This window comes from Trachinotus anak, unplaced genomic scaffold (genome assembly GCF_046630095.1).
Source record: "Trachinotus anak isolate AG129_WGS33_773 ecotype Australia unplaced genomic scaffold, CSIRO_AGI_Tana_v1 ptg000008l, whole genome shotgun sequence".
NCBI classification, from domain to species: domain Eukaryota; kingdom Metazoa; phylum Chordata; class Actinopteri; order Carangiformes; family Carangidae; genus Trachinotus; species Trachinotus anak.
This window is the reverse complement of record NW_027273859.1, coordinates 18,593,651-18,609,221: the sequence shown is the minus strand read 5'-3', so window position 1 is coordinate 18,609,221 and position 15,571 is coordinate 18,593,651. Positions and strand designations below refer to the sequence as shown.

At 40.0% G+C, this 15,571-nt stretch overlaps 1 protein-coding gene across 3 annotated transcripts in view; it reads left to right on the top strand.

Moving 5' to 3' along the window:
• Nucleotides 1-15,571, top strand: part of kcnip3b (Kv channel interacting protein 3b, calsenilin) — a 44,234-nt gene that overhangs the window by 18,654 nt on the left and 10,009 nt on the right. The window contains exon 1 of one of the 3 annotated variants that reach the window (XM_071483236.1): nucleotides 11,033-12,679. The exons of the other annotated variants lie outside the window; for them this stretch is intronic. Coding sequence (XP_071339337.1) covers nucleotides 12,574-12,679 — 106 coding nt within the window. The 5' untranslated portion in view covers nucleotides 11,033-12,573. Of the gene's footprint in view, nucleotides 1-11,032; nucleotides 12,680-15,571 lie in introns of those variants that run through there. 3 annotated transcript variants of the gene reach the window in all.

Below are 15,571 nucleotides of genomic sequence, written 5' to 3'. Positions count from 1 at the left end.
ATCTTAATTTTCATTTTTTCAGTAGGGTTAGGTGAGTTTGTGTTTGTGAGACCACCTCTTCACGATGTGTCCTGACGTGTCTGCTCCTTTAGAGACTGGTTTTCACTGCTCTCACTTGTTACAGTAGTGTTCAGGTGTTACACCTGACTACAGTTGGTGGAAGGCCTGTTCTTTCTAGTCAGCCTATATCAAATTTATTGTATACAAACATATATTATATAGATCTTCCTAACAAAAATATGTTATTTAATTGGTACTGTTTTTGTCTGGCAGGACATCATGTTGTCATGCTGGATTAGATTTTGGTGTGCCTTGCTGCAAACATTTGCATATTCATGAGGTAAAAAACAATATATGTATACATACATGCATATACTGTATATAATAACACACACACACACACACACACACACACACACACATATATATATATATATATATATATATATATATATAGTGCTTAACAAATATATTAGAGCACCTGTCCTAAAAATGAGAAAACATAAATATTCTAGAAATCTTTCAAAAACTTGTTTAGAACTAAAAGTGTTATTGTTATTTATTTGGCAAATAACAAACTGAAACAACTAAATAGTCCTTTTTCACACATAATAACCAAACAACTTAATATTTTGTATGGCCTCCTTTGGCCTTGATAACAGCTTGCATTCCTGCAGGCATTGTTTTTATGTACTTTTCTCTTTTGTTATTTATAGTTCCTAGCTGTTCCCACAGACTTGCTTTAGATGAAACTTCTGTGCGATCAATCTTTGAAACTACTAAATCCCAAATTTGTTCAATAGGATTCAAATCTGGACTTTGGCTTGGCCAGTCCATCAGTTCCAGTACTCCACATTCCTTTTTCTTGGTCAAATAGTCTCTGCACAGCTTTGAAGTATGCTTGGGGTCATTGTCTTGTTGGTATATGAACCCATGACCAATCAGATTCAGTCCAGAAGGGACTCCATGATGCACTAAGATGTTGTGGTAGACGTTCTTGTTCATGATACCGTCGATTTTCACCAATTTGCCCACGCCGTTTCCACAAATGGAACCCCATACCATAATGGAATCTCCACCGTGTTTCACTGTGGGTGCAATGCATCTGGCATCAAAACGCTCTCCAGCTTTTCTGCGGACATAAACACGACGATGCTGACTGCAGAGTTCAAACTTGGACTCGTCCGTCCAGAGTACCTTCTTCCAGTCATCAACAGTCCAGTGTTTGTAGTCCCTGGCAAATCTGAGGCGTTTCTGGATGTTTGCAGGTCTCAGTAATGGCTTCTTAGCAACTAGTCTTCCCTTTAAGCCTTGTTCTGTCAGTCGTCTGCTTATGGTCATTCTGGAGACTTTCTCAGACTCTGATCTAGAAGCATTCATCTCTGCCTGGTCTACCTGGTCTTCCTTCTGTCTCCAATACTTAAAATCTTGAGGTGTCTGACATTTGCTTCAGTTAACTTTCATTTCCTGCCTCTTCCTTGGTGCATTTTGTAAGTACCAGTCTCTGCAATTGACTCCAAAGCATACTTGACCACACTGTGAGAACACTTTATGTCTTTCCCTATTTGTCTCAGAGACCATCCAGCATCATGAAGTGCTTTAATGAGGACTCTTTCATTTTCAGTGAGCTCACGACGTTCTACCATTTTGAACAGGAATGAGGAATTTCAAACTGAATTCACCTTTTTATACCCAAATTTGAGCCGGCTCACTGGGCTTCTCTGAGAAGTCAGAAAATAATCACGCATAACATTCAACCACTAAAACTAATTTTTCTGTTCAGGAATGCAAGTAAATAACTATAATGTGACATCTTAATCAAGAAATAATAATGTGCTTTACTGTTTTTTTGTAAAACAGTAAATTTGAAAATTCATGGATAACAATAATAATTATATTTTAGCATTAAAAATATCATTTCGGTTAAAGGGCTTCTACATACTGGTGTATTAACCATTACAGAAACATAAAGAATGATTTTGGTACCAATGCTGTTAATTTAGGGCAGCTGTGGCATAAACCTTACATTGGGTGGTGGTCTAATAAATTTGTTAAGCACTGTATATATATTTATAGATATATTTTAAAAGTTCTATTCACATTCTTGATGATAAACTACTAGTGCTATGGGTATGCAGGTTCTTTTGTCATGACAATCATGGCAGGACATAAGGCAATCAAACTACCTCTTGTAAAATTTTGCAGCGCTACAATCTCTCCACATACACATGCCACTGATTGAGAATCACTGGTCTGGTCTATGACACATCACACAATAGGGCATAGACCAAGATGACATCTGCAGGTTGCTTGTTTTGCAGGACCTACAGTCTTTTTTAATTGTTTATCAAATCATTGTAATTCATTTTCTGTTGATTGATGAATTGTTTCAGCACTAATTAATGATTTTCAGAAGATTTTCAGCAGAAATGTAGAAGCTGTTAAACATGCAGCCATCTGTGCTTGATAAGTATGGTAATATGTTTTACTTGACAAAAAGAAATTACACTCAGCACAAAGTTTAATCTTTAAATGAAGTACCTCACACATCCTGGAAGACAAGTCAGATAATGAGGTCTTATAAGAGACAAACAGGGGAGATATGAATGAGTGTAATATGAAAAGTGTAACATGAGCCGGATTAGATATGAAAGCGAGACTAAGAAGGGAGGGAGGGGAGTAGAGTGGTGAGATTTCTTCAGTGAACTGTCAAATATTCCTACGCAGGCTTGTGTGTGTGTCTGTGTGTGTGTGTCTCTTGTCTGCCAGAGAAAGTGAGATGAACTTCAGAGGGAGAGCGTGTCCCGGTGAACCATGCAGCACCATGGCCTAATGAAGGGTGAAACAGGAGCAGCGTTAACAAGTGTCAGTGTAGTACGTTGTGGCTTGTCAGGGTCGGTCATATGAAACGACTGCGACCAGAGCTTCAGGACGGACCAAACATCATGCGATTCAATTCACCTCCTCTGAGGCAGCAAGGGTAGAGGAGGGAGAAACAAGTGAAAGAGGAGAAAAGAAGAAGAAGAGGAGGAGGAGGGAGTGAACATCACCTGTATGCAAACTGGGACACCAGTTTAAAAAGGAGCATTAGTGTGTTATCTAAAGGGGAGCAGGCAACACTAGCCTAAGGAGACATCCTCCTGACAGCAAGAAAATCAAAGAAGAAAGTACTTTTCTGCAAGTTTTTTAGAGTGCGCCTTAAAATAGTCTTTTAATTATTTTGGGTGAAGCCTTTTTCCTTTTATTTCTTCCCATTTGTGGACTGTTTTGACTGGTTTTGTCTTGTGAGACCCTGTATTTTGACACAGGAGGTCAAAGTTTAGAGGATGAATACGTGCAGGGCAGAGTGTGAAAAGGAGATCACCAAGCTGCTACGCTGCTTCTTTGGCTTCATCACTGGGACAGTGGTTCAAGGTATTTTCTCTTTTACTCTGCTGCTGGTTGTTCTCTCTGCTTTTCAGAACAAGAGAAATAGCTGTCATTAATGGAAACTGTATTTTTGTCTATGAAACATTGTGATCTGTTAAAAAAAATTAGTGTATCTTATCATTATTTTCTGCAGCATAACGTTCATTCATTGGATACTGAAGTAGACAGTAACTAAGTACAATACTTAAGTAGAATTGTGAGGTTCTTGTACTTAATGTCCACCACATGTTGATTCCTTTAGTTACTGATTACTTAACAGCTTCAGATTCACTATTCACTTCTCCACTGACAATCTGTCAGCTACAGCTTTCAAAGTAACATTGTACATTTGGGGCCCTGTGTCATATTTCAGATGTCCATGAGTTGTTAGCATTTCCACCAAAGAGGCACTCCTCCTCTGAACTTCTCATTTAAATAACATTTTAGGCCAAAAAAGGGCAAATTATACAGTAGTTCACAAAAGACAAAGATTCAGGAAGATAAAAAATATTTTTTTTAAAAACCACACATTTGTGTAGCAGGACTTTTTTCTTTCCTACCCATTGATCGTCTGCTGATCCCTCTATTTTATTTAACCGAACCATTGAACCATTGAACTAATTTATATATAAAGTAGTTCAACCTAACTTCACCTTGAGCAGCTAACAGAACAGAACAGAAATCGCTGCTTGCACACAATTTAAGATGATAATTTATCAGTCACAGGGGTCAAGTACTTTTGATACTTTGCTTTACTGTGTTAATACTTATGTCATTTCACATTCAATAGGTTCTTTCTCCTTAGTTTTTATCACATGGATTTTTTTCTTTCTGTTTATTCTTTCTCTTTTTGTTACTGGTCTGTTTTTACCAGTCCGTCCTTCTTGAGTTAGTCTGTGTGTCCTTTCGTTCATCATTGATTAGATGTAAATCTATCCTCTGTCCTCCTCCTGTGTCCTGTCCTCTCATCCAACCACCACATGGCTTCATCAAGTCACCGCCAGCTGAATCAGCACAATATCCCCTCATCCCCACTGTTTCCTCTTTAGCCACACTTATTCCTTTCATCACTTTCTTGTTGTCCCCTTCTGTCTAAAATCTCCTGCTATTATAAAGTTTGGGGACACCTCTGTTTGCAGTGTTTGCTCATCCTCCCCTCAGAGAGGGGACGGGAGACAAGACTTGATGATAAATTATGATAGATTCTGTGAAGAAAAAAAATTGCCCTCTTTTGCTTCCTGCTTTGTTTAGCCTCTCTGTATTATACACTCCTCTCGTCACTTCCCAGCTTGAATCTCCATGATGGAATCCTGCTCAGGTAGAGGTTCAGGTCTCCACTGATCCATTAGTGAAATCTAATTCTGCCTTCAGCGTGGAAGAGAGAGGGGAGGGAAAAAGGAAAAAGGAGAGATATTTGGGTGTTGGATAAAGAGAAATGAGAGGAGCCGGCCATGGCAGAGGGAGAGGAGATAAATGAGCTCTGATTAAGAAGTTCCTGTTTTAATTACGCAGCTAAGGCTGGCTTTGTACCTGCCTGCCTGAGGTGGTTTTATGAAAAGGAGATTATCTCATATGGAAGTGAGACTGGGTTTGGTTTTAACTGGAACAAATTCAGTAGCTGAACATGCAAGTCCAAGATAGCAGGAGTGGGAAAAGCCTGAAAGAGCTGCCTTTTTTCCCCCTGACGACCAACGTTATATTTCTGCAGCAAGTTTTAGTAGAGAAGCCTCACAGCTAATTAAGACATCTTGGGTGTTGTTTACTGAATTTAGAGAGAGCAGTTCATGTCTACACGCAATACGTGAGGAAAAGTTTGCATCTTCAGTCCCTGGAGCAGGTTGCTGGGGAAGATGTGAGCATTAAAAAGACACTGGAGGTGTAATCAGCAGCAGTGTGTTCAGTCCTGGAGGCTCACTGTTTGATCAGCTTGTTCTTTGCATGCACACATCAAGAAATACATGCACTCACTGCAGATTTCCACCTGTGTGTATGATAACGTGACCTGTACAATACAGAAAATAATAGACGATGCTGCAATCTTATATCTTTGCAGCTTGTTTTTCTCCATGTATTGGTTGCTACTAATCAATCATTTCTCTGTGAAACGTAGAAAATGATGATGTGACAAACCACAGAGCGTCTATATATAGATATAGAGCGTCCACCTATTGGTTTGCAGCTGTGTAAGCTTGGAATAGTCTGAAAAATTTGATCTGTTCTCTCAAGTTTCATTTCCATCTTTTTTCTTTTTGATTGTGTTGGTGAATGAATGCCTGCTGATCGTCTGCCCTGCTGTGTTGCTGAGTGTCCAGCGTCCTCTAGTGGTCAGAGGGCATATTACATTGCTGCTGAGGAACAAGAACACAGTATATTGTAGTACTTCAAGTTTTTTTTTATCACTGCTTAATTGGTCAATCAATGTACAGTAATATATTATGAAAACTGTTGAGGGTGGTGTAGTTTTGTGGTGGTTATGAGATTGTGAAGCTCTTTGAGACTCTTCATATTAAGTGTGTGAATCCATACAAATAACATGAACTTCACATGCCTTGAGTGAGTCATCAAAATGCTTGGTTCACTCTTTGTTGGTGTGAGTATAACTTGATTCACTTCCAGATAGAAATGGAACATATTGTCCGTAATAAATGTGTACTTCTCTGCCATTTCCAATACACTTTCAGGCTAATGCACAGCTAAACTGTAACAGCTAAAAGCATTCTTGCCTTCATATCGTCACTTTCACAGCAGTGGTAGGTTTTGTTGTTGTTGTTGTTGACAGAGTTTTTATGCATAGCATTTCCCTCTACTGGTGGTTACGTGACAGCTCTTTTTCCAGCTGTGTATTCTGTAACTTTCTTGTCACTAACAAACCACAATCAAGTGAATCTTTGGTCATAGGCCCCCATGATGGAATTGGTATGAATACAAGAATATTTGGCCCTCCCTGTTTAAAAGATCAGAGAATCAAACAAGTGAGTTCGACAGACTCCAAATAAAGGGTTAAGGCCATGTTGGAGTCTGACTCAGAGCCATTGTGAACCAGTATTGCACAATAAATGTATTGATACAGATTAAAAATCAGAAAGAAAATCAGAGACACCATAAACAATAGTTAGATCAAAGGCATTGTAAAATGATTAAGTAGAGTGACAAAAAAAACTGGATTCACAAAAGTGTAACCAAATCATCAAATCATTTACAGGAAGAACCAATGTTTTACCAGTGAAAAATTAACATCTTTTTTTTTTTTAAATAATTTTTTCTGGTTTTTTATGCCTTTGTCTTATAGATACAGTGAGAGAGAGACAGGAAAGTTAGGGAGAGAGATGGGGGATAACATGCAGCAAAGAGCAATGGGTTGGACTCAAACCCTGGGCCACTGCAGTTAGGACTAAGCCTTAATGGTACACAGTTACCAGCTGAGCCACTGAGGCACCTCTGACAAAAATCAACATTAAATTTAAGTGAAACCAAATTTCTGGGTTATGTTCCAGAACTAAGAAAACTTGTTACTATGCTAATACCTAAAAATCAAGCCTGGAACAGAGAATTTGTGAAACAAAAGTATACTGTGTAGCCCACTTCATAGGTTAGATAAGGATAAGTTGATAAGTTTTAGCTATATTTTAACATAACAGAGATTATAACTGGAAATATTAAAAAATAACCTGGACATGGACAAACCAAGTTAAGATGGCACAATTTCCCAGGCTACTACAGTTGTAGTTTTTTCATGGGACCTGTATTATTTTTAATTTATTTTTTATTTTTTGTGCTCATAAAGTAATTCTTGTTTAACTGGGTTAAAATCACTTAAGTTTCATCTTTGAATAGCAGCTGCTGTATTGGATGGCAATTTGTCAGAGAATATGAAGCGTAAGCCCCAGGAACATGTTTCATTCATATTCACAGGAATTAATCTGGTAAACATACACTTAGAGCCTATATGAGCTAAAGTAAAATGAGTGATATTACAGGTAGCCCTAACCTCAACCCTCAAGAGTATCTGATTGTGATTAGGATTGGCAGATGAACCTTGGCTATTGGCTTTGAATTGGAAATGAAAAGCAGTCTGTTTTGATACACACAATGCATTTTGGTGAGCAATGCTGGCTGCAACTTCACAGGGATATCAGAGTTTATCCATTTGGCTCACCCCTGAGAGTTAATTGAAGGTTGCTTGGGTTTCAAGAAGCACACAGGAGACAGAGTTTATAAAAGAGAGAGTCTATCAGAGAGATACAGTGTATAGGAGTTATAGTCATGTGGAGAACGATCAGACGAGAGGAAAGGAGTGAGACAGACGGAAAAAAAAAGAAGTGTGGAGGTGTGCGATGTGTGTGATGTGAAAGGTCAGAAGCTCTGCAGAGCTGTTTGATCCCTACCTCTTTTTAACTCTCTCTCTGTGACGTGGTGTCACAAAACTCAAACAGACTTTCAGATGTGGCCTCTGGCAAAAGCGCATTTACGCACACACACACGCACACATACACACACACAGACGCACACACACGCGCACTCTCTCACCTGATGACTTTTCCAGAGTGTCGGGCAGTTGCTTTTGTCGGTAGTTGAGATTCAGACTTTCAAGCTTTGCTCATTTGCCTTCTTTCCCACTGAGCTGAGATTTGTAGTGCCAGGAATCAAACTTAGTGGCTCAGCAATTTAAAGCATTCTGTTAGCATTGATCTCCATGACTGAGCTTTCACATTTAATCTTTTAAAGTTTAGATCTTGTCTTGTTATACCTCTTTGGGTCTCCAGTATCCAGACTATCTGAGAGCAGCTTGTTAGCAGTGCTAGCCTTGTTGCTGTGGTAGTTCATCGGCATTATGGGAGCTGTGATGGCTGCTCTCTCTGTGGAGGCCAGGAGGCGCCTCTCTCGGCCCAGCTGCCTCTCTCACTGTGGCCACAGTGCAGCCAGGTACCATCGCTCAGGTAGGAATTCATATGGTTTCACCTCCGCATTATTAGCTGTTGTCACTCCATCACTCCTCTGTTTACCACTCATTTCCTCACTCTTGTTAAAGTGCTTATTGACTGGTCTGGACAATGATTCAGTATTACTGAATACTGATATCACAACCATATCGACATATCATGTCCAAATTATTGATGTGTGATTAATTGCAATTAAAACTGACAGAATTAGTTTTTTATGTGTTAATTACGCTAAAAATCAATTAAATTATTTAAAATGTAATCTTGCAAATGTATGCCATATCACACATAAACTTAATGGAAAAATCTGTCTCTTCAGTAATGATGGGAATAACTTCTCCCATGAACTGCTAAAATTTAAGGTTAAATTGTTGAATCCCTTGTGGTTTCGTTAGTGAACAGTAAAGCACTACATTTAAACATGTGTGAATAGAGTCAATGTCCAAGATCTTACAAAGGTCTCTACATTCAAGAGGTTTAAGTGTCATTTTAGCATGCCTAGCTCTCTGGCTGTGGTGAAGACTGATGATCTTTGTTGAAGTGTCTGGCTTCGAGGAAATAGTCTGCGTCCTCTCTCCCTATTTACTGACTGTTGTGTCAGCAGGCAGCACCAAGCCTACCTTTTAAAAACCTGTTAGTATCCTAATGGCTTGCCCAAAGGAACCAACAAACACACACACACACACACACACACGCACAAACACGTGCACAACAGACCACACAAACTTACTACACTAGCATCGATATGCAAGAGAGCAAACTGAAATGCACATAAATAGATCCAAACACACACACACACACACACACACACACACACACACACACACATTACTAAAACGTCAGTATGCACAGAGATACCTACATGCATGTTGTGTTTATGTGTGTTTTAATGTGTGAATGCCAGTCACTTGATCCACTCTCCTCCACAAAGTGGCAACTAAAATCTAAATTTGACCTTCAGGCTGATTCATCAGCTGTAAAGATCGACCCCACGGACCGTCACTTATTAGGGAGTAGTAGCAGTAGAGACTGAAGATAGATTTGTGATTTAATGATTAATGGTTGACTCTTTTCTAGTAAAATGTACAAAAGGGAGAAAAGGGGGCAAGCTCCACCACCACCACCACCAGCTCACCACAAAGATATTGATTTCTCTCACTCTGGCCTCCCATCTGTGTCTCCTATCTCCAACCAAGTCAATGCATTAACACACACACACACGCACTACACACACACACACACACACATCACCATTCCCCGTCTTATCGTGATGCATTAGCAAGGGCAGAGTCATCAGTTATCTTTTCTTGACCTGCTAAACATACAACCAGACCACACTTTACATGGACTCATTCTCGCACACTCTAAAAATATGTTTCCATGTCATCTATGTTAAACTGTTGCACGTACTCCAGGAATCATGAGGAATTAGAGAAATGAATAATATAGTAATGTAGTCATAATATTCAGGGTTCGTCCTCATGCACACATCGTCTTTGGTTTGCAGAGGAAAGATAAACATAGATGAAAACAGAGGGGTGAGGAGGAGCTGGAGTTGGAGTGGAGGTGGGGTGCCCCTGATATTTGATCTCTGTGGGCCAGTGTGTATGTGTGCATGTCCACACTAAACATATCTGTATAATTTGACTTCGACCCTCATCTGAAATTTGTAGAAGCTAAGGAAGGTGTACACAGGGTACACAGGGACAAGGCCTGAGGTTTGTCCAGGGGGGTGGCATCACTATAGCTGCCTCGTTTTTATTATTCTTCTCTTATTGTCTTTATTTCATCTCATGTTTCATGTATTTCTTAAATGCTTTTTATTGTACAGCACCTTGTAACCCAGGTTTTGAACAGTGCTCTATAAATAAAGTTTACCTACTTACTGTCCCCCCCATCAGAGTCAGAAGGTGACAGGTAGTTGGCTTGTTAGTATCATAGATGGATTCCTGAGCGCAGGTCCAGGGACACGAAACCAGAACCTCTGTATGAAGCAACTGATAACATTTCTTACTGGAAAGTAAATCAAATGACTATACAAAATTAGATGCAAGCTGAGACTCAAAACAACTTGAAAAGAGACACAAAATGACTAATACAAGATGCAAGACGAAAGAAGTAGGGCAACACAAAAAAAACACAAAAATAGGCAAGACATGCAAAATGACCACAAAGAGATACAAAATGATCACAGAGATGACAATAAAAAGATGGAAAACAACCACAAAGAGACACAAAACACAGTCTGGGTATCTTGCTCCTATGTCATAGGGATATATTTGGAGTAACACTATTTACTGATTTTACTTCACATTATTATTTGAAGCAATAGCATTCAAAGTTGTTCATTTTGCATTCGTTACATTACAGTTAATTATTGCCATTTACAAGGGCTTTAAATGTGAGTTGTCACACACTTTTATTATGTGTCCCACTTCTTTAAAACATTGCTTCTGTCTGGCCCCACTCATTCAAAAAAATCTAAACCCACCTCTGTAATGCAGAAGGAGAAGACAAAGAGATGAGGTGGATGTGGTGACGAATGAAGGGACAGTTTTTAGAGGAAAGAAGAAACCGAGCTGAGGAGGAGAGAAAGTCTGTGGTTGGCCAAAGTTATGGAATGACGGAGGGAGGAGGAGGAAGAGGAGGAGGAGGTGGCAAGCTCCGGGGTGCAAAAGCAAATCAGATGGACAGACGAAGAAAAGGAGGAGTGCAGTTGAGTAAGGAGAGACCACAAGAAGGACAAGATGGGTGGACAGGGCACTTTGGTTTAAAACCTCAGCTGGAGCAAGTGCTGACTGAGTGGGTCGAGGGAGGAAAAGTTGCAACCAGAAGCAGCAACAGATAAATTCAGAAAGCAGCAGAGACCGGGTAGTGATGGAAAAGTATGTGCGGAGGAGGTAGACACCGGGGGAGGAGGTTTCATTCCCCACAGCTCTTCTCAGTTTCTCAGGATTTCCCTCCCTGGACACTGCTGTTGCTTCTGCTGCTGCTGCTGCTGCTCTAAGTGCCTTCTCTCCAGAGCCATACTCTTCCATATCTGGACCTGGATTTGGACAAACACCGAAGTGGACTGAATCAGACGGGACAACGCTGAACCTTAATTTAACTATCTATAAGTCTGTCCTGAAAGGTGTTTGGTGGACCAAAGGATTACCTAGAGAAATACAAAAAAATACCAGGAGGAAGCAGAAAAAGGGTGTACTTGGCTGGTTCAATACTTCACAAGTCCTATAAGTGAATACAGGATACTTTTTTTTTTATTCGCTGGACAATACAGCCTTGTTCTACCAAGTTTTCACTTGCATGGGATTCTCCTTTTTTTATCTTGACTGACAGGTCTGAATGTTGTTATTATGAATATTATTGCAGATGTCACTGAGACCTGATAGTCAGATTGCCCTCAGCTTGCAGATACAGAGTGTTTAAAGTATGTTCTGGAGCTGAGGTTTCAGAAACTGCTTGTGTGGTTGGTGCATATAATGGGGTAATTTATCTACAACTGCTAATGTTGTTTTGCCATTTTGTGGTATGGAAGATGAGAAGACTTGAGTATGTCATGTTCCGTTCTCTGTTGTTCCCTATTTCAATAAGTCGGTTGCATTCATCCGGACTTTCTCCCACCTAATGGGAGCAAAATTATGAAAATGGACACAGAGGCTGTACCAAATCCTTTGCTTTTCCCAAACAACATTTTCATCTAAAACCAAGATGTAATTTATGAGTGTAAACTATGACGTGAGGACTGATAATAGCTGTTTGGATTAAGAGGATGAGTAGTAACTTGTGTCTTTGCCAGTTCGAGCTTCTGAGAGTGCGTGCCGGAGGAAAGTCTGAAAAGTGACTCTAAACGTCTCCTTTAATGCACTGTAATAAATGGCTCCTGACACAACCCCCATTTTCCCTCATGGGTCCAGAGAGGGAGGTTTTCCATATATGTCGACTTCCACATATTTTCCACTTCAGCATCAGTGTTGACATTGGAGCAGCCTTCATCCAGCTTGCTGGTCTGGTTCTCATGCTGTGTCCTTGGCCTGGAAAGAAACCCATGCAGTCACCCACCACCCAGGCTGGTTCCTATCACATCTTGGTTCATCTCTGCTGAAAACACTTGTTGCCTGGCCCAGCATTACTCGGCCCAACCTGGGCTTCCTTTCATCTCTCCCCAAGGCAAGGCCTTCCCGTGTAGGCTTGGCCCTGAGTGGGCTCCCCCTGTCCTGCAGTCATGGGGATTCAGGGAATGGAGCTGTTTGCCATCGGAGTGGTTATCATCCTGTTCATGGCAGTTCTCAAGCAGTTTGGCATCCTGGAGCCCATGTCCTCATTTGAAGGTAAGGGCCCATCTGAGGCCCCTCTACTGGCTAACAGGTACCTGCAGATTGGTGACACTGTTATCTACTGCATGTACTTATGATAACTCACTGCAGTGCGTACTTTAACCACACCTTTGGGGCACTATAAGCATTTATAAATGGTTTCTAACACATTGTAAATTAAACTGGCATAGGGACAACAGTGGTTTTTGGCTTATAGTGGCATAAGGACACTAGTGTTGACCAATGAGACTGGGTGGTATCACAGTCGGGACAAAGAGCTATAGGGTCGTTCAGGCTGGGGGGCTTGTTGTGATCAGTGTACATTGTCCCTGTCAAAATAAATGAACAATATAAATAGCGGAAAAGTAGTTTATGAGGCTGACTGTGTAGAAACAATGCCCCTGGTTTGAGACCGACTAGGGATCATTATTGCGGATCATCTATCCTGGTTCTGCCGCCTCATTCCCCTGTTAATGCTCTACTAAGTAATCAAGTAAAAATTAGTAAAAACAAACAAACAAACAAACAAAAATCGATATAAAATAAATAAAGTTAGTTTAAATGTACGTTTTGATGAATGCAGTATTAATTCTGGACTGTCAGCACATCTATATACGGCAACGAAGTGGGAAAAGGTTAATGGGATGTTTTATTTTGCCTACTAAGGGATATACCATAAAACAGTGATGGGCCGATAGACTGTGTGCATTTGGGACTATAAAAGAGACATCAGATCCTGCTCTTTGAATGATGCAGTTCCCTTTGATTAAAGGTTTGGGCTGAAAGCCAGCCAGTCAGAGTGGCCTGCAGTCAGTTTGCCAAGACAATTACAGCAGGAAGGCTCCAGTCGGCACATTAGTGGTTCTCTTATGGCCCAGCATCATAAGTAATAAATTCAACAAATACACCAGTAATGCCCTTTCATAATTTATCATTCCTCTCAATCTCTCCAATCTTCAGTCCCCCCCCCCCCCCCCCCCCCACCCCCCACCCCACCCCCCCACCCCACACTGTCTCCTCCTCCTCCTCTTCCCGCTGTGGCAGGGTCCACACCTCGGTTTAGCATTACTTCACATCAATTATACATGCAGTATCGAACAGGCTTTCTCTGAGGCCGCCTAAATATGGAGCCTGGAGTACTCCTCCAGGACCCTGAAGGACACTGGCCATCCCTCAGTAGCCTCCAAATTTCTCCTCATGTGTCTTCATCCTCATTCCTGCCACTTCATTACTCCATTATCTCCCAGTGGGTCTAATTTACCAAGTGCAGTGTCATTAACTCACCTGCTTCAGCATCTTCTAACTATTTGGTAATGGATATTGTGAGCTTAAGGCACCTTTGCCTTTCTTTTCATGCTCACCTGTTTTCTTGGCTTTGGAAAGACATAGATTTCAAACAGCAGCCAGTGGTAGAAAGTAAGTGTACATTTACTCAAGTACTGTGCTTAAGCACAATTTTGAGGCGCTTGTAGTTACTTACCTATTCTTTGCTACATTTCAGAGGGAAATATTATACTTTTTACACCACTACATTTATCAGCTGGAGTTAAAAACATGTGATCAGATTATGAATTATTCGCAGCTCCCCCAAAGACACATTTCGCCTCTAAACTTTTCAGATAGTTTCATCTGAATAACTGCTCAAAGCCAAAATACAGGTAAAAGTATTCAATCATCCACAAAAGAGCAAAGATTCGAGAAAAGTCCAAAAAAAAAGGAAAGAAAAATTGTGTATCATGACCCCTCAGATTTATTTTGTGACCCTTTGGAGGGACCCAACCTCTAGTTTTAGAACCATTAACTGTATATTAATAAGCTAAAACTAGCTCCACCTTGAGCAGCTAAAACATTAAAGTGCTGCTCAAGATTAATTGTAGAATTTCCAGGTGCCATGTTTCTGCAGAACAAGTACTTTTACTTTTCTTAACTTTAAGTAAGTACATTTTACTGATAACTCTTTTGTACTTTTACTTGAGAATGATTATGAAGGCAAGACTTTTCCTTTCTGTATAGCCTTTACTTATGTGAAAGATCTGAATCCTTAAATAGCAGCATTGATAGCGTGATGATCACAGTTGTTATCCAGACTCTCACCGTGGTGTTGATTCAGTTCTGGTGACATTTAGGAGCCATTTTATGGCATTTCTTCTCTGTTAGAGGTACATATACAGTTTGCTAGTTTGTAAACCATGAGTTAGGATTACTGTTTCTCTTTGCAAATGTACTTTGTGATTTAACTATCTGGGTGGTAGTTGCCACTGAAGATAATGAGGTCATGTGCTTAGTAATACTTGGAGGGTGCGATGACTTCAAGAAGAGCTGATATTTTACAGTTAGGCCTGTTGCTAATAGTTATTTACTTCTTCAACTAATCTGCCAAATATTTTCTTGATTAATCAATAAATCATTTGGCCTGTAAAACATGTTTTTAAAAAATTCCCATCAAAGTTTCCTAGAGCCCAGCCTGGCTTCGTCACATTGTTGTTGTTTTTTCAGAGCAACAGTTCAAAACTGAAAGATACTCAGTTTAGAAGCTGGAACCATAAGAATTTTAGTGTTTTTGCTTGAGAAATGACTTAAACAATAAATCTTTTATCAAAATTGCTACCAGTTATTTTTTGTTGATCAACTAATTGATTAGTCAACTAATAGTTTCAGTTATATCTACAATTACGCACATATTCAACATTTTTTTTAGGTGATTCTGATCTTTTGACTCAATATGTTAAAAATCAAATAAGTGAAAATGAAAGGATGTATTATTCTCCTCCAGACCTATCTGCTGTAACAAAATTAACATGTAGAAAAATGTGTGTGAGTGTGTATGTTTTCAATAACATATAATAACAGCCCATAAAAATGTTGTTTTTGCTGACCTCTTGTGGTTCAGCTGGGTTCTTCTGGATT